Source organism: Pyxicephalus adspersus, chromosome 3 (genome assembly GCF_032062135.1).
Source record: "Pyxicephalus adspersus chromosome 3, UCB_Pads_2.0, whole genome shotgun sequence".
NCBI classification, from domain to species: domain Eukaryota; kingdom Metazoa; phylum Chordata; class Amphibia; order Anura; family Pyxicephalidae; genus Pyxicephalus; species Pyxicephalus adspersus.
The window spans coordinates 33,277,155-33,302,336 of NC_092860.1; the positions used below are offsets into that span (position 1 = coordinate 33,277,155).

At 33.6% G+C, this 25,182-nt stretch overlaps 1 protein-coding gene across 2 annotated transcripts in view; it reads left to right on the forward strand.

Annotated features, from left to right (window-relative positions):
* TRPM3 (transient receptor potential cation channel subfamily M member 3) overlaps nt 1–25,182 on the forward strand; it is a 217,943-nt gene that overhangs the window by 154,264 nt on the left and 38,497 nt on the right. The window contains exons 13-22 of one of the 2 annotated variants that reach the window (XM_072404162.1): nt 898–1,038; nt 4,616–4,645; nt 7,344–7,633; nt 10,001–10,229; nt 12,044–12,211; nt 13,273–13,353; nt 16,529–16,666; nt 17,930–18,058; nt 21,789–22,040; nt 23,852–24,026. In XM_072404162.1, coding sequence (XP_072260263.1) covers nt 898–1,038; nt 4,616–4,645; nt 7,344–7,633; nt 10,001–10,229; nt 12,044–12,211; nt 13,273–13,353; nt 16,529–16,666; nt 17,930–18,058; nt 21,789–22,040; nt 23,852–24,026 — 1,633 coding nt within the window. The remainder of the gene's footprint in view (nt 1–897; nt 1,039–4,615; nt 4,646–7,343; nt 7,634–10,000; nt 10,230–12,043; nt 12,212–13,272; nt 13,354–16,528; nt 16,667–17,929; nt 18,059–21,788; nt 22,041–23,851; nt 24,027–25,182) is intronic. The other variant, XM_072404163.1, reaches the window with a different exon arrangement.

The window sequence follows — 25,182 nt, forward strand, 5'->3', positions numbered from 1 at the left end:
CTTTGAAAATAATACTGTACAATAAAGTTTTTGTGAATATAAATTTTCATATATTGGGTCGGATTTATTAAAGCTCTCCAGGACTGAAAAGGATAGACAACCATGGGAATACCTGGGTAATCCAGCAATCCTGAAAAAAATGAAATAATGTGCCAACTAATGGCAAATGGATTTTAAGAAATTCATTCCAGGTTTGTTGGTTTTCCAGGTTCTCCCATTTTAGTCTATATTCTCCTGCCTTGGAAAGTCTAAATAAATCTGTCCCATTGCTGGCAATTATTTTCTGAGAAAACACGCTGCATATTTAATTCAGTGACACCTTGATAGCCCAATATTTTAAAAATATATTGTCGTTATAAAGTGGATAAAGGTGATGAGTTAAACATTTAGCTTACTCAGGAGCCCAGATATTTGCTCAAATAGCCATGATTCAAGTGCATCTCGGTTAAAGTTTTTAAATATGATTTTATTTATTTATTTTTTGTTACTTACAGGCAACTCATAACATATCATATCAATCCAAATATAGACATGTAACATAGAAGAACTGATTTTTTTCTTTAATAGTACTGAGATCCTCTCATACATTTAACCTTATAAAAGCTTTTTAAGGGTATCTTTTTCCGGAATAAAATTTTATATCATCTGTGATGTTCATCGATTGCTGCATCTTCTTATTTCATTTATGTCTTCTTTCCAAGCGAGAATATCCAGGTTTCGGTTGGATCTATTTTAAGGTGAATTACATAGCCTAATACCTTTCATTTGTTTCCATACATTTCAATTCATTAATAAAATAATTTACTTTATTTATGTTTTATTGTATTTTGATAAACATTGTTACCTCCTGTTTTGTGTGCGTGTTTCTCCATTGCTGTGTGTGTGCCTTTCCCACAGGGAAATCTACCGCCAGATTACAGGATAAGCCTGATCGATATTGGCCTTGTTATTGAGTACCTCATGGGTGGAGCTTACCGTTGCAATTACACCAGAAAGAGATTTCGAACGCTTTATCACAATTTGTTTGGTCCTAAACGAGTAAGTAATAATGTTTATTGCATTATTGTAAACTGTAATAACGTAATCAATCTTTTATACAAAATGTATACGGGTAGTCCCCGGGTTACATACGTGATATGGACTGTAGGTTTGTTCTTAAATTGAATTTGTATGTAAGTCAGAACAGGTACAATATTTTAACCTCCCTTTATTTCCGGTTTTATATGTCTAAAAGCGGTACATTGTTTTTCATGAAATTTTTTTTTACAGTATAATATAATAGTAAGAGTATAATAAAGTTTGAAACACAAAATCATGTAAAAACAATAAATTAAATAAATTAAAAACTCTATAAATAAAAAAAAAAAAATAATTTTTTAAATTAAAAAAAAACAAATACACATTATACTCATACTAATATATATACTGTAAAATAAATGTTCTTAAAAAACAATGTACTGATTTTACACATATAAATCCAATGTATTGCATTTAATACAGTTATTTTGTATTGAATGCAATACAAATAGATTTTGAATTTCCCGCCCACCCCGCCAGCAAAGTACACACACAGAACGAAGGAAGAAGAAAGAAGACAGAGATTGCGGCATTGGACAGCACGAGACGCCGGCGGATCAGGTAAGCGCTCTATTTACTATTACCATAGGTTTACATACCCGGAGTGTGACTCAGGGTTACCACTTTTAGCAACTTTTTTCTAACCCGGGTCACTCTCAGGCTTACCTCTAGGGAGGTTAATGAATGCAATATGGACAGATGTTTGTCTCAGCATATTATTAGGCAGTGTGGTGTAAATTAATGTTTAAAATCCTCACTGAGTTAACCACAAACAAAGGAAAAAAAAATCTTTATGGAGCCTAGACATTTATTACCTTCTGGAGCAATCTGTGCGTTGACATGCAAAAAGAAACAACTGCAGAGTTTGTCTTGGTCATTAAAGAGTTACAAGAGGTTGCAGAGAGAGAGCTCACCTCCCTAAGATCACCCACAGCCTCAGCTGTGTTTAGCAAAAGATTTCTTCTGTGAGTCATGCAAACTGCCCCCTGCCCCTTCAAGCCTCCATTCTGCACACAGCGAGCAGGGAGACCCCGTTATTATCTAGGAGACGTTTGTATGTTGGATGTCCCTAACCCGGGGACTACCTGTTCTATTTATCTTCATACGGTTGATTTACTAACATAAATTAGGAGGGTTACTTAGCAAAGTGAATTATTACTCTGCAAGGGTATTTTCACTTAGCTTGGTGTATGAGGTAAAGCACTACTGAATTCAATCATTTAATCATCTGCAAGGGATTTTTGTTTTGTTTTTTTGTACATGATTTGGTATACTTTACACAGTGATTTTTTTACCACATTCACGTAAGTAATTGAAAATTCTATTTTATAGTAAATTTCACTTTGCTAAGTTGACAGCCTAAACTCCTTTAGTAAATCAATCCCACTGTAGTACTGCTTTGTGTTCCAAATCTTTAGAATGACTGATTCTAATCAGTTCAAACATTACTGATATCTTCCTTAGTAAATACCCATAACCTGGCATTTAAGCAAAATCCCTCTTGCAATATCTTATATTATTGATTTCCTGTGGACAGGTAGCCAAAAGCTTCCTTTTTCCCAAGAAGGCCAAACAATGTCATTGATGCAAGCTGGTCTCGTCATCAATTTATTCCCATTTTGCATGTACCTTGACAGAGCAAAGGTATACTACTCAGAATAAATAAACACAAGCTCTCAAACTTAACTGGTCTTATCGTGACAGTAAAAGATAAAAAGGCTAGATAAATAATTTAGCCTTGTTCAATTACTTACCACTGAATGTTCAAATTTTCTTTTTTGCCATAAAAAGCTTTTTTTAACGGATTATAGACTTATTACATATACATATATTTTCTATTATTTCAAAAGATTTTTAGCACTCCAAAAATTCCATATTACGTTCTAAAACTTCAAGCCCCATGTGAATCTGTGTATAATAAAGAATTTGTCTCTTTACAATGCAATATCTTTTATGAAACAGTACTACAAAAGCTATAGTCTTCATATTGTCTAAACAGGTTTACAGTGTTACTGACATAAAAAGTATTAGCGCCAGATGAAATAAAAACAGTGAAAATGCATTGGTATTAATCTAGTCAAAATAATTATTTTACCTTTGGGAAGCAAAAGAGTGAAGAAATCAGCAGGCAATATAAATCGTTAGCTGTTGCCACTTTTTTCAGCAATAATTCAGTATCCCCAGCTCCCATACCATATTAACATGTGCTCATTACCTTTTATGTTTTTTAATGAGCATAATAAATCATTTTGTATTATAATATTTGACTTCTTATGAAGCTGTAGTCCATTTCACATATTTTATGCCAACACTCTTTAGTTACAGAATTTATGCTCCAAATGTGATTGAATGTTTTTTACTTTCTCATGTTGACAAGTTTTCCATTAAATCAAAACTTGAAGCAAACCTTGTAATCTAATTTCTATTATGGTTTAGTCTTCAAATTGTATGTGAAGTCAAAGTGCAGAAGCAGCATGGGAAAAAAAGTACACACTTTTCATTTGAATTAAGAGGGTAAGTAGCAACCTGGTGCCTTTAATCAAACGCACTTGATTAACTGTTCATCAGCAAGTGTTCTTACCTTTTTTTAAATCTGTAACTTTGGCAGTTTGATGGTCTGGCACATTAAGTGTGTGTTAACACAATAACGAGGTAAAAAAGCAATGATCTTGGAGAAGCGAATGTTGCATCCTATCAATCTCAAAAAGGTTACAAGGTAATTTCCAAACATTCTACAATTCATTCATTCACATACTTTCTCTCATGGCAGCATGGTTCCAAAATTGGATCTGAACAAATCACAGGAATTCTTTAGAAAGACAAGGTCAAAGTAGCAATGTTTTGCCATAATGCACAGTGCCACATTTGGTGAAAGCCAAATACATCAGCACAAACACCTCATACCCACGATGATGGAGGGGAGATGACTTGGGCTTGTTTTGCAACCACAGGAGGTGTGCATCTTGTAGTTTTTGAATTGACTATGAACTCCTCTGTGTACCAAAGTATTCTAGAATCAAGTGCAAGGCCATCTGTGCAACAGAACAATGATCCCAAGCACACCAGCAAATCCACAATAGAATGGCTGAAAAAGGTGTTGCAATGACTCAGTCAAAGTCCAGACCTTAACCCAAACAAAATGTTGTAGTAAATGAATGCCTGATTACTTCAAGGTATTACTTCTAAAGATGGTTCTACAAGGTATTAAACTGTGGGGAATACTTGTTTTTTTTGCAAATGGCTTCTCCAATCTGGCTTTTTTTTGGTAAATTATGACACAATGGATTCTTTTGTGTGTTTACAACGTAGGTTATTTTTAAATACTTTAAGGACCTGCTAAAGACAGGATGATTTTTAATTTCCTTTATTATGTCTTGTATATGTATGTGTTAAACCTCAGAATTTAAAAAGGTTGTTCTTTCTTTTTCACAAAACTGTTAAATAAAATTTTAGCAAACTATCTCTACTGTCATGTTACACTGGATGCTAATATTCTATGCACATTTGCAAAATTATTTTATTATTATTTCCCAAACAGCCAAAAGCACTGAAGTTATTGGGAATGGAGGTAAGTAGAGTTTCCAAGTAATTTTAAATTTCCAGTATTAAAGATGAGATGAGCATGACTGTTAAGTTTTTAAGAATTTAAAAATATTCCTGTCATGCATTTCTTTTGTCCTTTTAGTCTATACATATTGTGAGGATGGATAGTTCTATCGCAACATCCTGAGGTACCCTGGTTTCAGGGTAATGTATCACATTCACTGTCTTCATCTCCCTTTTTGTGAGTGAGACGATGAATAAGCCATCCAGTCCAAAATGATAAAAGCTTGGCTGAGGGGAATCTTCCTCTTGCTACCTTGTGAAAATATGCATAATGCACCACTTTCTGTCTGTTACCATCCATGGTGGTGTACTTAGAAGTGGTGCTGGTGCCCTTTATCCTGCTAATCATAGTTTGGTGAATTTTGGATCTATCCATTTTGGATTTGTGTGAGTAGAAAAGCCAGTAATGGATGGTCTCATGTGGGACCTACATCCATTGTCAATTCTATTTTAAACCAATAATGACATTTAAAATAGTACAATTTGTTTGAGTCAATAAATTCCCACTTACAACCAGAGTAAACAGGTGCCTTTTTCTTAGAAGCGTGTTTAGCAACAGCACTTTTCCCAAAAGTACTGTTTCCAAAGCAGGTTCCCAAAAGCACTTTTAGAAGACAGGTCGGAGACAAGTGTGCCAACATATTACGCAGCGCTGATTGGAAATGTATTTTGACTTGAGTCTGATAAGATCACGACTATCTCTGACATGTCAAAATAACATTTAAAACTTTTTTATTATATTACCACTCTTCTTTTGCACAGTCTTATAAACCTAAATATTTGAATACAATATATACAATAGCAGCATGCTTTCCCCAAAACAGATTTTCATGTAACTGATTCCAACATAAATCAGGAAAAACAAGAATTGCATTACTTATTATACATTAAGTGTACATGACATTATGGCCTTTATGAACAAAACATAATTTTTGTCCATTTGCAAATTGTCTTTTCAAGTGATACCATATTATTACATTACTAAACCATATTTTACCAGTCATTTGCAACTAACACACTAAAAAACTGAAGAACAATATGCGGTGTCCACAGTACTGATGCTGCTTGTCATAAGATCACTAAAAGAAGGGTTGTATTCTTTTTATACATTTTTTGTGACACTTTTGTTCTGAGCATCTGGATCTTGGGGCATGTAATATCTACTGTATTTAAACAGGAAGAATTTTATTGATTTATATTCAGGTAATTTAAATATTGATAATGATGTCTCATTGAAATATCATCAATAATAAATCCATTAGGAAAGCAACAATAATCAGCAATAATAATAAACATATATATAAATATTATATATATATATTTGTTCTCATTAAACATCTCAAATATTAGATTTAGAAAATGCATACATTAGAATGGGAAGTTCAATAAATTGTGAGTAAATGTTGATTCACTTATTTTGTAATGGACATCTAACATGGATATCTCACAAATAGTTTACCCATTATAAATATTAGACAATGAGTGATCAACTAATTACTCTTGTTTGTATGCTCCATTTGTTTGCTGTTCCACAACATGAATACAAAATATTGCTGACATATAACTGTCTGTGCTATTTCAAATTTTTTCCATTTCATACTTAACTCCTTAGTTTTCGTGTAATTCTAATTTCATTGTTTTTTAACAAAATGATGTGTTATATATATATATATACTAATCAAGAGGTTGAAAACAGCAAAAACCAAGTAAAAAAATTGCATTCAAGCATTTGATCTTAGTTTAACTTAAACATATGTAATTGGGGACCAACAAAGTTGGTTTCATAAGGTAATGTAGGTTAAATTTATCTCAAAGCAAAAGTACTCAATATGATGGCACAAAAGCCATAATTTTAGGAACCTTGTTCAGCATGGGGCCAGTCTGAATACATCAATTCGTCTGTTTACTCTTGATTGTGCTAAGAAAAAAGTTTTGTTTTTTTTACACTACAATGAAAAAAAATCCCAGTAAATAACTGGACATAATTGCCATGACTACTTTTTGTCTGCCCTTTTTACTTTTTTCTCCTCTGTCACTAATTAGCAGTAGCATAAAATGGTTCTTTGGCAACCACTTTCTGTCCCTTTTTAGTTATTTGTTTATTTGTGTTTTAATCTAACTCCTCAATTTCTCCAATTAGCAGTAGCACAAAATGATGCCTTGGCAGGCACTATCTGCCTTTTTTTATTTTTTACTTATTTTTGAAAACTCCACAATTTACCCAATTAGCAGTAGCAGAAAATGGGCCTTTGGCAACGGTTGTCTGCCCTCCTTTTTTTTTTTTTTACTTATTTTTTAAAACTCCACAATGTCCCCAATTAGCAGTAGCAGAAAATGGCAAGGGTTGTCTGCCCTCCTTTTTATTTTTATTTTAACTCTTCTCTGTCCCTAATTAGCAAAAACAGAAAACGATGCCATGACTAATGGTGCCAACCTTTTTTTTATTTTATTAACCCTTCTCTGTCTTTTATTAGCAATAGCAGAAAATGTTGCCTTCGAAACCACTCTCTGTCCCTTTTTCATTTTTTTTTTCAATTTCCTATCTCCCTCTTTTATCTGCTCTAAATTAACCCTATCTCAACTATTTTGTTATTTAGTTATGCATTTCATTGTTTAATATATATTATAAATTATATATCAAAATGTGATGTTTGTAATAGGATGATATCCCAATGAGGAGAGGAAGAAACACTACCAAGAAGAAGGAGGAAGAGGTGGACATAGATTTGGATGATCCTGAAATCAATCATTTCCCTTTCCCCTTTCATGAACTTATGGTATGGGCAGTACTAATGAAAAGACAGAAGATGGCTTTGTTTTTCTGGCAACATGGAGAGGAGGCAATGGCTAAAGCTCTAGTGGCTTGCAAGCTCTGCAAGGCAATGTCACATGAAGCATCAGAAAATGACATGGTTGATGACATTTCACAGGAACTCAACCACAACTCCAGGTTTGTATTATTTAGTAGTAATTTATAGAATTTTTCATTTCCTGAAACAGAAAAACTGAACACAGAGGCGTATATAATATAGTAATCTCATAAAAACTCATGATAAAGTTTGCAATTGATTTTTTTCATGCAAGTGACAAACTTGTTTATAACCATTAATTTGTTGAAGAACATTTTATACTTGTTTCTCATATTGTACACATGGTACATAGCTTGTCTGTAAGGATGCCTTGTAATTTCCCCAGATTTATCTGCTTAGTAGTGAGCCAGTGCAGCCACACAGCTGGCCAGCTGTAAGTTCTTCACATCCACATTGGCTTTGAGCCAGCATTTGAGACTGATATGCAGCCTAAATGTAATAAGACTGGGACTGAAGACATAAAGCTGTCCAATGGGCTACACTTAAAATGAACTGATAGCAAGCCATGGCCTTAAACAAAAATCTTAAGTTTGTACAGTGTGTACATAGGATACCACATTTAATGACCGCCTTTCCGCTTGAATGGACAGCTCTTTTAAGGATTTTTGCTCTTTGACTATTGTTTACTTACAAAATGTCTCCAATTCATCTCTCAAAATTAAATTATTATAAAAGGTAATCAATTATAACTCATTTATTACATATTAAATATAATGATTATTTTACAACTCACTGCTGTCCATTTTTTAATCTGTGAGAATATGAATTACCTGTATAAATTATAACTATCTCAGCTGCTCAGGTTTTTGTGCTAATCATTTTTTATTGCCATACTAAAGGTTTTATGTTAAAGCAGATTGTTTTCTAAATAAAAAAACTTTTCTTGTCAATTACAGTAATACATCTTTTTACTGACAAATTAGATGGAAATGTTCCCTTATTTATTTTTAATTAAGTGAAACTATTGAATAGCTAAACACTCTGCCTCACCAGTTGCTTTAAGTGGAACCAAAGCCGCACTTTGAACTTTTACATTTCAGGCAGGTGGTGATTGGAGTAATTGCTTATACCTGCCTAATTGCTGCCCAGCTGTCAAACTTTGCTGAGCTTCTTGCCAGGGAAACCTATCAATGTGGGCATTATGAATGAACACCCAACGCCTATTTGGGAGTTATTTCATCCTAGCATGGCCAATCAAGATACCCGACGTGAAGAAGAAGGAAGATGGCGGTGCCCTGCAAAGGAATGGGGATAGCTGAGTAGTTGCTGAATTAGTTCCGCTTTAAACATATGTTTGTATAGAGCAAGCACATTTTGCAGTTATAAACAATTACAAATTTTCTTTTTTAATGCTTTTTTTTCTTTTATTATGCTTTAAAATGAAATGAACGAACTCCATGCAGGCAAGTAGAAAATATGGCCTTCCAAAATATGTGCACTGCAGCACATGCAGCATATCAATAAGTGCATCTGGACTTTAAGTTTTCTTTAGGTCCTACTTTAAAGTCTGTTAAATACAGGGTAATGTTACCAGTGATCTAACTGATAGAGCTATGATGGTGTGGCAACAATGTTGCACTGCTCCTTCATTTAAAGCAGATTTACCCCTCTCATCTAGGCTGTGCTTGTTAGCAATACAGTGGAACAATGACCAGGAGTGATGGCAAATGGCTGCAACATTGACAATATTAGGAAAGGCATTATAAAAATGTATAAGGGGCAGTTGGTGCAGGTAGCTGTCCAGCCACATTACAGTGACCATGTTGCAAATGTTGAAAGCTTCCTGAAATAAAGATTATTTTCTGAAAAGAGATATCACTACTACAATAGGGAAGCATCAATATTATGTTAATTTGTGTTTATAGGTTGTGATTTCCTTTCAAATGTAGTATTAGAAAGGTAAAGCTCAGTACAGGTTTTTGCTGTCTGTGTTTCCTTAACTTCCTGTCCAAGGCATCCATGTGGATATTAGAGTAAATCTCTCCAAAATAAGGGTAACTCAAAGAGTTATCATATAAACATTTGTCCTTATAGAGGTTTTCCCTTACCTTTTGTTTTAGTAAAAAGTTTTCGATTTGGAAACGTTTTGGAGAATTACAGGGTTTTATCTCCCCAGATGGGACAAAGGAGCTGATAGGAACTTCAGACAAGACAAGACAGAAAATCTAATCCTCCTCCACTCTAGATACAAAAAAAGTTTTGCTTGAAGATATACTTTATGTGGCTGTGGAATCATTAATACAACATAAAATGTATTTTTAAGCACGTGCCTTTATCTGCCTGGAGTTTAGTTTTCCTTTTTCATCCTTTACATAAGGCTGCAGGGCATTAAATAGAATGTCTCGTTAACATGCTTTCATTATGCTCCACAGCAGCACATGTAGCTCTACAGAATAAAAGAACGTCCTTTGTAAAATATGATATATAATTATTTTTTTATGTTTCAGAGAGTTTGGGCAGCTGGCTGTTGAGTTATTGGACCAGTCATACAAGCAGGATGAGCAGCTGGCAATGAAACTATTGACCTACGAGCTGAAAAACTGGAGCAATGCCACATGCCTGCAGCTTGCTGTAGCAGCCAAGCACCGGGACTTCATTGCTCACACATGCAGCCAAATGCTTCTGACAGATATGTGGATGGGTAGACTGCGAATGCGTAAAAATTCTGGTTTAAAGGTTGGTGTCAAGTAAGGTGACTAAATAGTAAAGCCATTTATTTCACAAGGTGTTCATATTATTTCCATTAAGACATTTTAATTACTTCAACAAATTATAAAGTACATCAGCCTTGTGATGTATCATAGGGCCAGTCCATAATTAGGTAGCAAAACACTACTTTTTTATCATTTTAAAAATCATTAAGTATACCAACAGTGTATGTAATAAATATTTTATTATTTGACAAAATGTGTATTCCCAAAAAGTTACTTTGGGAAGTTAAAATACCTTTTTTGTTATTTTTTTTCTACTCAACAGGAGTGACACAAAGTAAAAAAAAGTTAAATTAGCTAATTAGCTATTTTTAAATGTTTAAAAAATTAGTTACTCCTGAAATAAATGTAAATGCTATAGAGGTTATTTAAATGTAGCGAACATTTAGATATTGATAGCAATTCAAAATATTTCCATACACTGGAACAAGAAAAAAATGTAATGTATACAATGCAAACAGTTTTATTTTCTGTACCCTAGAAATGTCATCTGGAATCTCATTTGTTATGGTGCTAAATATAATATTAAATAAAGGATCACAAATATAGTAAAAAATACTTAAGTAAATATATTTTCCAATTTTGGACAGGTGCATTTGAAAGATTGCATATTAACCCTTTAGTTTCACTATATCTTGCCAGCAAGGAGAGATATAAACTCCCTTCTATAGGCTACACCCAACCACTACAGAGCTTACAGATATGCAGCTGAAAGAAAAGTGAAGTGACCATTATTCCCCTATCAATTAAAAAATATATTTAAAAAAACGTATTAAAAGTTTTTTTAATCAATTTAAATTTACCCAAAACCATCATTTTTGTTCTCTGCATTGGTCTTTTGAAACCCTTCCAGCATGAAAGTAGTTTTGCCAATAGAAGGGTGCACTATAAAACAGGATTTAAATAATGAGATTCCTGAAAGCCTAATCCATAAAGCTGTATTCCAATCTCTTAACCTTTTAGCTGCCAGATATTTTTTTTCTTCCCTTTTTTATGCACACGTGTCACTGTGCACATTTTAAGCCATAAAATGTGGATAGTTTTATGTCACACAATGTTACACTACTGTTTATTAAAACACATTTTCAATAACCAAATACCTAAATTAAATTCAGTGCATAAAAACACAATATAACCAACATTTTTTTTGTTAAATATTAGAGTTGAACAATAGATACCAAGCATATTGATTCTCAAAATTGCACCTGTGAAACCATGAGAAACTAAAGTTCATTGTGTTCATTGATCATGTTAAAAGGGCTTTCTGATTCAACAGTTTAGAGCTAAAAGAGAGCCATGGCCTTGTAATTATTTATCCCACTCTGGTGTGCGTGGCAAGGCGCAACATGTTTTATGAAATCAAGTTTTATGCACATTTGTGTGCATACTTTTATGTACAGGCATGTTTTTTTTTAAATTTGTTAAACTTTTTAACTTTGACTTCCATTTTTTTGATAAGATTCCTAGTGGATCAAGTAGTTAATCTGTTGTTTACATTTTTTCTTTTTTATTAAAGTGCAGAAATGGCAGGTAAAATTTAAAATAAATTAATAATTTTTAATAATTCTTTTCAACCCTTTCAATAACTTGGCTGGAATATGTCATGGGCAAAGAACGGGTAAAACCTGTAATTAAAAAAATGTGCTCAAATATCAGCATTATCTACTTAGAAAGGGAATATACCAGACCACTAACAATGCACATCTGCCCGATGTAAACTCTACATTTATAGATGCATGTACTGTAGCATCTGACCATGTCTTATTATTGCCTTTTTAGGTGATTCTAGGAATTCTTCTTCCTCCTTCAATTCTTAGCTTAGAGTTTAAAAACAAAGATGAGATGCCATACATGTCCCAAGCAAATGAATTGGAACTACAAGAAAAGGAAGTAGAAGAACCAGACAAGACTGTAAAAGAGAAAGAAGATGATGAAATGGAGCTAACGGTATGGCTGAGACATGTAATGCTTATCACTATACGGAATTTATTCTCCCTAGAAATGTAATATAGTGCTATTAATAATGAGCCAAATACTGCAATTGTGTGTCATGTTCAGTCATCCTACCTTTGTGTAACATTCCATCCGTATTCAGCCATCCTGCTCAGTCCCTCACCTCTCTCCTTAAACACTGTTAACTTTACTAATACCCTGTTTTGGTTCACGTAAAATGAACTGTCATATATGCTTCTAACAATGGATCCTCTGGTGTCTGTGTCTTGAATTCATTCCCTTTCATGCATTGTTATTGACTTACAACTAATATTTTCAATATTTTCTACAATTATTTAGATGTTACATATTTTATTTACTTAACTTACCTTAGGCTAGGTCCACACGTGCAATATTTGTCGTTAGAAAACGAGCGACTAACGACAATTTAATAATTATTCACGGTTATTTTGAACGATCGTATAGTGCATGATTCTGCACATGCTGTAACGATACGATCATTCAAATATAATCCACCAGTAATGTACACACACTAGATACTATCATTTGAATGATGCAAGAAGTGCACCGGAGAAAGTGTACCACAAAACCATCCACAATCACTGATCGACCGTACACACAATAGATAGTGAACGATTACCGCCCAAATGGATCCGCCAGGACAGTCAGTCATTTCCAGCATCATTCCTCATTCATCGGCGTCGTTGACCTGTCGTTGTGCACTTTTCTTGTTAATGATTATTGAACGATCGATTGTTAATCGTTCGTTTCCAACGACAATTATTGCACTGTGTACGTAACCCTTATAACAAAGTTGCACAATGATTTTTAATCATATAGCTTTTTCCGGAAACCAGTCTTAGTCAATATTTATGGCTTTTTTCTTTAATGAACTGTAGCTTCTTTGAGCTATTATATTGCTTCATTGGCAGATTTTTGCACTAGACAAATGAAGCTTTGATCTTTCTGAAGGCAACTACCTACAGATAGATAAAAGGACAATAAGAACTTCACTTAAAGGGATGGGCGGTTTAAAACAAAACTTTTTCATACAGGGAGTGGTGAGGGTGTGGAGTCGCCCACCTGAGGAAACAATTCAAGAAAGAATGGTGGACTTCAAGACAAAATTAGATGCTGTAAGTACTTACGGTCATGTCCAGAGGGTGAGCAGGATGGACAGATTCTTTATTTGCTTTTATCACTTCCTCAATTCCCACATTTAGTGTTCTGGTTTAGATAACCCATTATTTTCACATTCCTTATTCTATCTGCTTTTCAAATCCTTCACCATATGAAGGTGTTAAAATGTTAAAATGTATTGGGATGATGGAATCAGTATGATTCTAGGTTTGCTAGCATATAATTTAAAATAGAATGCACTAGGATTGTAAAGCCTATACAAGTTTTTGAATATATAAAATCAATGCCCATATTGGATCAGTTGGGGCTATTTTACCAAACGTTTGTTCAGCATACTTCTCAGGTTTTCTACCATCACACTGTACCTTTCCTACTGCCAGCATAAAGGAAGATGTAGTCCTTAATTAAAGTTGTTTGCCTCAGATCAAGTCAATCATTTGTAACTTCTTTAACACTACCATTTTCATGGGGACCAAAAGCCACTTTAGTTTACATTAAGGACATGCTATAAATAAGTCTGTAGTACAGTCTGTTTTAGATATATTGGCATAATTTTTTTCGAGCCCTGATATTTACCTGAAAAGATTGATAGCATGTAATTTTAATTAAAATGAGATTCTGCTTCTATAGCTAACAGATCTGTTATTTCTTACATCCCTTGCACATTTCTCTGTGCTAAAAAGCAGGGGAAAATTCCAAGTCTCCGTACAGAATATGAGAATTTTATGGATTACTCTAGGCAACAGAAACATTATATGAATTAAACACTTAAAAACCTTTTTGTTTAAAGTAATTAACTCCTTTAGCTTTTCATTGTAGGTGTTCTATGGACAATGTGAACTACAGTAAGAGAAAACAGTGCACACTTTTTTTAACCTAAATCCACTGCTGTTGGAGTTGGTACATGATCTCTATGCTTGCTGCCTTTGTACTTCCATTGACTTTACACTAACCCCAAGCGATTTCTACATTCAAGCCATCATAAAGTGTCATAGCAATTTGCATGGCTTGTCTCTTGATCCTGCATTTTTCAGCAGGCTCTGGAAATATCATCTTTATTTCAAGTCACAAATTAGGTGGAAATAAGGACAATGCTTTGAAAGTAGTCTCCAGCTGATTTGAAATTTAAATTCTGTTATATTAACAATGTGTCAGGCAGTAATTAAAATTAATGAAATGCATGGACTCTTTTCAGCAAGACACAAAGCTCATTTCTTCAGAATAATACTTGTCAGAATTTCCAGTTTAGAACAAAGTAAGACAAAACAATGGATTTAATGTTTACTGTGAATTAGTCAATTATAAAGTCATGATTAGTATTATTCTACATTGATCAAAACCAACACAACAAACCAAAACAGACAGGAAATGTTGTGCAAAGATAAAAAAAAATCAACTCAACAATATGATAGACTGCTTAAATAGAACGTTCAGTACATCCAGCAAAACTTTATATCTATTTTATGACTTAAAGCTTTTCACAATAAGTGACAAATTAAATGTGCTCCTAGTTATGCACGCAGTTATCACTTAGAAGTCAAAATTCCTACTTATCCATGTGTACCAACAGAATTCTTTACAATTGCTACTTACAGATAACACAGGGCACCATGTGCTACAAATAGCATGACACCAATATTAGACAGTATGATACCGAGGAAAAGAAATTACAGCCAAACTCTATTTAAAATCCATGTATAATAATGAATTATGTATTTTTGAACAGTACACGGAAGGATTATTATTCTATATCTAATGATCTACAATGATCAAATGTACAATATTAATAATATAAATAATTATTAGTAATAATGATAATAATAATAGTAATTAAAAAAATAAAAAATAAAATGTTTATACCTACCTTTGCTAGTGACCACCACCATGGGTGCTACGATACCAAGACATAAGAAAAAGTTTACAAAATGAAATGTTAACAGAAACTACAACTATTTCCCACTCCAAAACTCAAAAAAATTAGATTGCGTTAGATTTTAAAGTACACCTGTGTCCAGAACATTGACATTAAACTAAATATTTATCCCTAGCAAGCTACAATCCATATCTAAGCTGTTTCTTAGATCTAAAGATCTCAACTCTTTAGGGTTTATTTTATTTTAAAGGTGGTGAATCTGACATTTAGCCAACATTCTCAGGTGGAAAATCTTCTAGGTGCTTGTGTTGTTTTGTGGCAGTGACCAGAGAATGTTTGGTGAATGCCAGAGTTAATGTCTTATAATAGACCCCTAAATATACTAACCCCTAAAGATACTAACAGACCCCTAAAGATACTAACAGCTTGGAAAAACCTTCTTGCTTAAATTTACTTTTATAAATTTTAAATTTATATATGTTATAGCAGTATACATATACATATACATTTTCAACGTATAAAATAGCTTCACCTCCTCTATTGGTCAATAGAAAGGCAATGTTGAACCACAGAGGGGCAAAAGACAGTAAATCTTCATAATACTTCACATGTTGAAGCTAAAGAAAAGTATATAGAGAATGTGAACCCTCTTTTTCAGCTTTTCTATCCCCATATTTGTCTATATGTTTGTCTGTATGTTTCTGTATGTATCTTTTTTTCTGTCTGTATTCCCATTTACCTTTCTTAGTTTAGCTTGTGTACTCATTGATATCCTTTGCTCTAATTATTCGTTTTTAATATAAATGGTTCTGGTTTCCTAAACAGCATATTTGCTGTAGATTTGAATTATGATTGCAATTGTCTTAAAAGTCCTTAAAAGATATGTGCAATGAATGTTTCTGAAATGTACATTGTCACTGTATTGTCATTGTTCCCACTGTGGGCTTTGAACAACCACCAGCTTCTGCTGTATGTTAGGTGGGCTGATTTTTACTAACTCTTGCACTTCTGGATAGTTTTTAGGAAGTGTTACAAGCTTCCAAGGATGAAATTATTTTCTGAGCAAATTCCTCACTAAGAGGCAAAGATTTCTATTTGTGTAGCACTTATTTACCAAACATAAAAAGTATGTAATTCATGAAGAATTGTAGAAACACGGTACCCATTAAAAAACTCTACAGTGGCTCTCTGGACCTTTAATTCAACTTTACCTGGAAAAAACAGGAACATTTCTCCTACAGAAAGTTTTGATACTGAACCATCTGAGTAGCAAATCAAGAATATCTACTATTTTACAGGCAATGTTGGCAAGAGGTAATGGAGATTCATCCCGGAAGAAGGATGATGATGACCAGCCAAGACACCGGCTTATACCCCTGGGAAGAAAGATTTATGAATTTTATAATGCACCTATAGTTAAATTCTGGTTTTATACAGTAAGTTTCAGTAACACCTGCTTACATTATTATTATTATTGTTATTTCAATACATCATATGGGTATATACTATACATGGGGGAATCCTAGCCTACTAAAGACCATCTGTTGTTGTGGATTTACATTTTTTATTATCATGTGCAGTACATTTTTTATCCCATGATTACCACATTTTCAACATATTTCAGCTTTGCTTTCCCTTATTTTCAAAAACACATGGGCAACATAGGCAACATGGCTTTCATACAGTGAAAAGAAATGTTTATTACCTTTTTGTCTATAAGGTCTCTTGGCCCCTAGTCTTTCTTTGTCCAATTCGAGTGAACTAACTCGTTCTGTTGTATTTTTTGTGTTATATTATGGAGACTCCAAAAAAGAAAAACATTGCTATATGCATTAATCAGTAGAGATTTTTTTTCTGAAGTCTTCAGCAAATATAGACCAGCAGGTGACTTAGCTCCTCAGTGGCATGAAATAATGCATATGTATTAGAGTTATTGTGAGTTGTATTATGTTGTACAGAAGATCAAATGTTTTTCTCAGGGCTCTGCAATGAGGTTTTTTGATGGAACAGGCACCACAGTGATTTTTCACTATTCTTATATATTATACAGTGGAAACATGCAGTGAAAAGCCCTGTTGATTAAATCAGTCCTATGTGATTATGTGTTACAGCAAGATTTTTTTTATTACAGATTTATTCTCACACAATGACCTAAACTAAAAGCTTTAGGCAAAATAGACTGCTTGCCTTTACTTCTATTCCTCTTTAAAGCCTTGCCAGAGTCATTGGATAGCCAATGGTTATCCTAAATTCCTTATTTGCATCGGCTATTGTACAATCATTCCTTTCCAACCTACATATGAAACTGCCAAAGCTGAGTAGTTGTACCCTGTGCTGTCACATGTCAGGCAGATATGACTTAATTTTAATACCCCAGAGAATGAGGACTTTGTTTGCGCTAAGGTGAGGCTTAAAATTGGTTACAGCAAGGCCATTATTGCCATTAGGCATGGTAGCCTATGTCAAGGGGCAGCAGTTCCACACCTACAGCTGGGTCCACCCTATTAAAATAATGCTTCAAATTTTTAGGCCAATATAAGGTAATGCCCAGATTTTCATCAAAAGGACTGTTTTCCACTGTGTCACCCTTCCTCTACTAAAAAAAAATATATATAAATGAACCCATGCACAATAGTTCACTGCTATGTGTTTTGATGGGAAGACATTTTTAAAATATTATTTTATTTCTCTTTATACAGATGGCTTACATGGGTTATCTTATGCTCTTCAATTATATTGTATTAGTAAAAATGGATCGCTGGCCTTCATCACAGGAGTGGATTGTTATATCATACATCTTTACCCTGGGAATAGAAAAAGTGAGAGAGGTAAAACACATTCATTTACATTTTAACTGACAACATACTCTAGAACACGTCCTTTTCATATATTCAGGAATCATTATATTGTATGTTAGTTGTAGATATTATTAGCTAATTTCTAAATAACCATACCTATAATGTATGATGTTTATCTATTTGACTTTATAAGGGGTTTGCAATAGATGGTTCTATTCTGCGCTGGTTGATGATTTTCTTTTTAACATACTGGGCCTGATTTAATAAAGCTCTCTAAGGCTGGAGAGGATACACTTTCATCAGTGAACCTGGGTGATTCCGTAAATCTGGAATTAATTTCTTAAGTCATTTGCTTTTTGCTATGTTTGCTATGCAAATGTTTTGAACCCTGTTCCAGATTAATTCCAGGTTTGCTGGATCACCTAGCTTCACTGATTAAAGTGTACCCTCTCCAGCCTTTGAGGACCTTTAAATGATCAGGCCCACTGACTCACATTCGATTCATTTCTTTTAAAATTCCAAGCATGTTTGGAGCAGTCATTTATTATTTACCTATGGCTAAAACTGTATGTAAAAGTTTGCAGACTGTCCACTAGAGGTCTCTAAAATCCCAGGAATTGTACTATACTGTTAGTTCTACTAATAACTAATGCACCTCAATGTGATACTAAGAGATCAGCAAGCAAAATTCCATTTTGTTGGTCAGTACTCTAAGAATTGTCTAAATTATCTAGCTATACTTCATAATGCTGATTTACTAGTTCAAATTATCAAATATATTTAAACCAAATGAGTGATGAGTTGCTAATCAGGTGATTATTATGTTTGCATTTTCATGAAAATTGATTCCTCACCCATGCTTGCACCAGATAAAGTCCTGTTCCAATTTAAGCAGAGTTATCAGTAACATAAATATGCAGTTCTATGTTAGGTGTACATAGGTTGCTCTGCAAATCCCTTATTTGTATTCTTCAGCCACCACAGATGCAGTGGATGCAGTCGAGCAGAGCAAATAAAGTGCCAATGCAGTAAAACCTATAAATGTGCCTAGACTCACCTGCTTTTAGAATATGCCCATATGACCACTTAGCATTATTTATCTAAAATTAAAATATTTTTTTCTTTTTTTAATAAAGGCAGTGCAAAGTTAGGATATACAGGTAGTCCCCAGGTTACATACAAGATAGGGACTGTAGGTTTGTCCTTAAGATGAATTTGTATGTAAGTCGAAACAGGTACATTATTTTATAAAATGCAATTAGGACAGATGTTTGTCTCAACATATTATTAGGCTACATGATATCAGTTACTCTATAAAATCCTCACTGTGAGTTAATCACAAACAAAGAAAAAAAAATCTTTACGGAGCCTAGACATTTATTAACTTCTGGAGCAAGCTGTGCTTTGATATGCAAAAAGAAACAACTGCAGAGTTTGTCTTGGTCATTAAAGAGTAACAAGATGTTGCAGAAGAGCTCAGCCCTTTAGATCACCCACAACCTTAGCTATATTTAGCAAAATATTTCTTCTGCAAGTCATGCAAACCACCCTCTTCTCTCTATCAAGCTTCTGTCCTGCACAGGAGTGAGCAGGGAAGCCCCGTTCGTATCCAGAAGTCATCTGTATGTCGGATGTCCTCAACTCGGGGACTACCTGTAATGTAAAACAGGCCTGGGCAAACTACGGCCAATATACAACTCATTGGGCTCTTTAATCCGGCCCATCAAATATTGGTACAAAAATTTCCACTGGCAAAAAACCCAGCAACACTGTTCCCACTGAAATTGAATATAAATTTTATTTTACTTGTAGGTTATGGCTTTTACACATAATTTATATCAGTTAATACAAACACTCTCCATTCATCTGATACTGGCCCGACCCGTCTGTCATATTTTAAAACTCATTGTGGCCCCTGAGCCAAAAGCTTTGCCACCCTCTGATCTAAAAAGTGATGTAGGAAAGCAACCAGTCAAAAATCACCTTATAAGTAATTTTCCAGAAAAATGGCTACTAAAAGATAATGTACCTTGCATGTGGTAAAAGCTATTTGTACAGCCTTACTGAAAAGGGGAGAATATGTCTATTTGTACACAGCTGAAAAAAATTAAAGAAAGTCTTAATACACATATAGGTGACATAGCCTACTAACCTACTAGCTCAGTAAGCAGCTCAGGTATTTGTACTGATATTCTTTGTATAACAAGCCATATGGATATTGTATTGTAGGGTATCATTTCCTCACAATAGGTGGCTGCACCAAAAAATTTTGAAAGAAGGATGCAAAATCTGTATGTGTTTGGATTATATAAATCCCAGATTAACATAATTAACATGCTGGAAATTTTGTAATTGATTTCATTCAGGCTTGATTTGCTGGTAAAATGCAAATAATGATTATCAGAGTAAAATGTCTGATCATATTTAGCTGTCATATCAGTGTGAACATTTTTGGCTTTAAAAATCTGTCGCTGTAGGCAGGATATCTGAAGATAGCTGTTAGTTAAAAAAGACAGACAGATCCCAGAGAGGGATAGATCACCACAGAAATACTTTCATGTAGTGATCTATGTGGTAGAAAATTGGATTTTAAGGCCAAAATCATGAAGCAAAAAATTGAGTTTTATAACAGACAATTCTTTTTGTGCTCAGAATCATTATTATTTAATACCTTAAATGGAAAGTTGATCATTATCAGATCTTACAGTAAAGGCCTTTACAATGGTCTTATGGATTCTGAATAGACTGGAATTTGCTGCTTGTAAATAGTGCACAATATATGCTATGCACAGACCCACAGAAAACATTTCTATTTTAAACTTTATATTATATGACCAAATAAAAAGTGTCTTTTAATATTATTTTTTTTTCCAGTTTAGTTAAAGAGTTTGTAAACCTGAAATCTATTTTTCATTCAGTATTTATGCCTGAATACTGCCGTGTTTCTCTACCATGAGTCTTCTAGAGGTTGTTATGAGCAATGAACAATTTGTGCCTCTCAGGTCATTTTAACTGACACCAATGATCTTTTTTCTGTAATTCTTTCTAAGCATCTTTTCAGCAGACAACTATGCTAATGTACTTTGAGCAGCGGGTATTGTTAATATTTTCAAGGGTTCAATAATTGTTAAAACGTTTTTAGGAAGGCTGCTATACTCTTTTGTTGTTTTTGCAATGTAGATAAAAGTATAAAGGATCCTATGTTTCTATTGTAATAAGTACACCACTATACAAAGCTCCAAGTAATGAGTGGGCAATCAATGTCTGCAATAGCTGAACTCTTCTTTGGAAAATGCTGGTTGCCTTGCTGTCATGCTGACCCAAAGGCCCAATACTTACCAATACACATTATTCATCCACATCATGTATGCAGATCAGAAATTCGGGATCATTAGCTACATATTTGCTGTGATTCAGCTACTAAGAAAGCATTAGGGTCAGAAAAAAAGACAGGTAACTTACATTTTCACATTGATGTTTCACACAAATGGTAAACTATTCAGCTTTGGGTAATTTTGGAAGAAATAAAATAAAATATGTACTTTTATATTATATTAATACCTGACCGAATAAGCCTGATATGAGAACTACATCATTTAATTAGTGACCGTCCCCATGAGATTATTCTTTAGGTATTTATAGATTTTATACAATATCAGACATACATTTCTTGGCATAATCAGGTTTTATTCAACATTTGTGTGCAAAAAAATCTCCCTCCCAGATCTTGATTGTGGTCATATGCTGTGTTTCCATGCAGATCCTAATGTCAGAACCAGGGAAGTTGTTACAGAAATTTAAAGTTTGGCTGCAAGAATACTGGAATGTGACAGATCTCATCTCCATCCTTCTCTTCTCTATTGGAATGGTGTTTCGCTTACAGGAGCAACCTTTCAGCAGCTATGGACGGGTGATATATTGTGTAAATATCATCTACTGGTATATACGGTTGCTTGATATCTTTGGTGTCAACAAGTATCTTGGACCATATGTCATGATGATTGGCAAAATGGTAAGTTAAATGTTCTGAATCTTTAAATGCATGCTGTGGGTTTGAATATTCATCCTGTGCTTTGTTTTAAAAGAAATCCCAGCCAATCTGAACTTAATAGATTGACTAAGAATTCCTATGTTAGAAGCATAAAAAGAAAAACGTGAAACTTGGGACTTTTTAGGCATTAATATTAATTCTGGATTTACATACACTTTGACATTCTTAAAAGCAGAAAAAACAAATTGTTATTGTATATAATTCTGGTAAAAGAGTTTTTGATTATTAATAAGTGGTCAATATTGTAGGTCTCTTTTTTTTCTTGATAAAGTGGACTGCACTCTGCGAAACACTTAGAACGTTTGCATGAAACTATACACCATATGGCTATGTAATGTAATATTGTGGATGTTTTAAATGATTTTAAAGAATGTCATAGTGTATGTAAATAGTTAATAATAATGCCTAAAAAGTCCCAAGGTTCGCATTTCTCTTTTTGTACTTTGTAAATAGGGATGTAGCATGATATAAATATTCTCCAACTGAAGAGATATAATTTAGATATGTTAGAAGCTTAGAATGCGACATTTAATATTCTGTGTTTTATGCACCTATTATGTAATTGTTTGAATATTATATCATCCTGCATTGATCTACCATTTTATAAAACTGATGGACTGCTCTGTTGACCTGTTTATTCTTTTCAGTATACCCTAAACTGCAGAACCCATTGAACTAAGCAACATAAATTTTTCAGATTCTGAAATGCATTTTAAATTGACTGTTTTACAGATCTTTACATGCATAACGAAATAAAAAAGTCTAGACTAATACTAGCATGCGATAATACAGCATTTTATACATACTGTATAGACTAAACCTGCATTAAAGCTTTGCTCTACTTGCCTCAAGGGCTGCCACTATGTCAGAACTTTGGTTGAATACCAAACAGGAATCAGATGCATGCTAAGTTGCTCATGTCAGAGCTTTCTTACTGCCTGTCATTTAAGAGTCAGCTCATTCATGCAGACAGTGGGTGGCTCTCATGTAAGTTGATAGGAATGCCGTTACTTAGGCAATTGATGGGCCCCCTTCTGATCATTATTCTACAATATTTTGATTAACAGAGAAACCAGCCTGTGGGAAAAGACATTGAATGTTTGTTTTTTGGGTTTTTTTAATCAGGTCATGCTCTTTACATTTTCAAACTTTCAGATACTGCAAAATCCACCGTACATTACAACAGTTAAATAGACAATTTTGTTTTAATTTATATAACATGCATAACTCGGCTTTTCCAATTAGGAAACAAAATAAACAATCTTTTATTTGAATCCTAGCATTCCTTGGAGTCCCTTATAAAATAAGGGAATTATTTACTGCTATTTTTTAGTTTTATGTGTAGAAAGGAACACAGGCAGTAAACCTGACACCATGTAGGCTAAAATAGATTATAAGCACACACATTACATAATATTTTCTTCTCGATGGTAAATTCAGATTATCATAAAGTCTGATTTAAAGAGGCTGATCAACTAAATGAAAACATTCGCACATAAATTATTAGAAGGTTCAATGCGATTGTCCAATCATTTAAAAAGAAAATCCCTGTTTACTTATGTTATCTGAACATGATGGGATATAATGTGAATCTCAACATAATTTTTTGTGTGAATTTTCTAAACTCATGTTATATGTCAGCCTCAACAATTTACTTAATTTTAATTTAATTTTTTATTCTTTATATCTCCTCAACTATAATTTTAGTGGTGAGAAGAACATATCTTATCTATTTCTTTTTTGTTTTTTTTTCTGTGTGCTCACTTTTGTAGATGATCGACATGATGTACTTTGTTATCATTATGTTAGTGGTGCTGATGAGTTTTGGTGTGGCAAGGCAAGCCATCCTCTTCCCCAGCGAGGAGCCCTCATGGAAACTGGCAAAGAACATATTTTACATGCCCTATTGGATGATCTATGGTGAAGTTTTTGCTGACCAGATAGACCGTAAGCAAGTCTTTTATTATTTTCCAACTATTTGGGTAAAACTGTAAAAACCAAGTATTTTTGTTTTATACATGTCTCAAAATAGAAAATAAAGTCTCTTTTTCTGCCCTTTGAGTAACAATAATGGAAGATGCAAGTAAAAATATTAAATAGCTAGCAAGATAGCAAGTCATGAACAAACACCCAACACTGGAAAATAAACTGTCAAAATTAACAAATGCACATTTTTTTAAATTTTATCTAATTTTAAGGTTTTTATTTAATTATTCCTTAGTTAATCATTTTTTTTCATTATACTTTTTATTATTTAGATCCAGACCCCAATATTTAGCCTTGCAGCAAGAAATATCACTTGTAAAAATGACACATATTTATTACACTTTTATGCTATTTCAAATTATGCAAATGAAAAAGTTGTAAACACAGTAGGCCGCATTTGCAAATCCTAAGCATAAGCCTCCGTTGCTTTAGCCATGTGACTTCGATAACTCTGCTATAAAAATTTGCAGATATTTTTTTTTTTATAGGGAACCTTTACAAATCTGTTAGTTTTGTAACCTAAGTCTAATGGGTCATTGAATAATTACATTGCAAGCAAAACACATGTAAATCTCTTCTAAAGAGTTTAACAAAAACATTCATATGAAATTAAAATACATGTGAAATAACAGTTTATACTTTGTTTTTACAAAAACTCATGTCAGAGCAAGGTCACCTGGTAGAAGTTAGCAAATGTCAAGATATAATAACACTGACATTAATCCCGATCATTATAGAAGCCTTGAAAGAAGGCACAATGTACCTGGTATTCTAATTGCAGGAAAGTAAGGCAAAAAGCCAATGTGCTGTAACAGAAGCATTTGTACTTTATCGAGGTACAGATGGAATGTACAAACCATTCAGTCATAAGTAGCGTAATGTACAGTCAACATTGTTTTGTAATATTTTGCAAGTATGCTGAAGCTTAGTATAATATCCTGTTACATTAAATCCCAGTCACAAGTTACTACATTCTGCAACATTTCTGATCTACTCCTGCTTGTTTTTTATAGTTTAATCTTTTAACTGCAACAAGTCTATCATTCATTACATAAAATGACCATTCCGGGTTTGCTAGCTTCACTGATGAGAATGTATCCTCTCCAGCCTTGGAGAG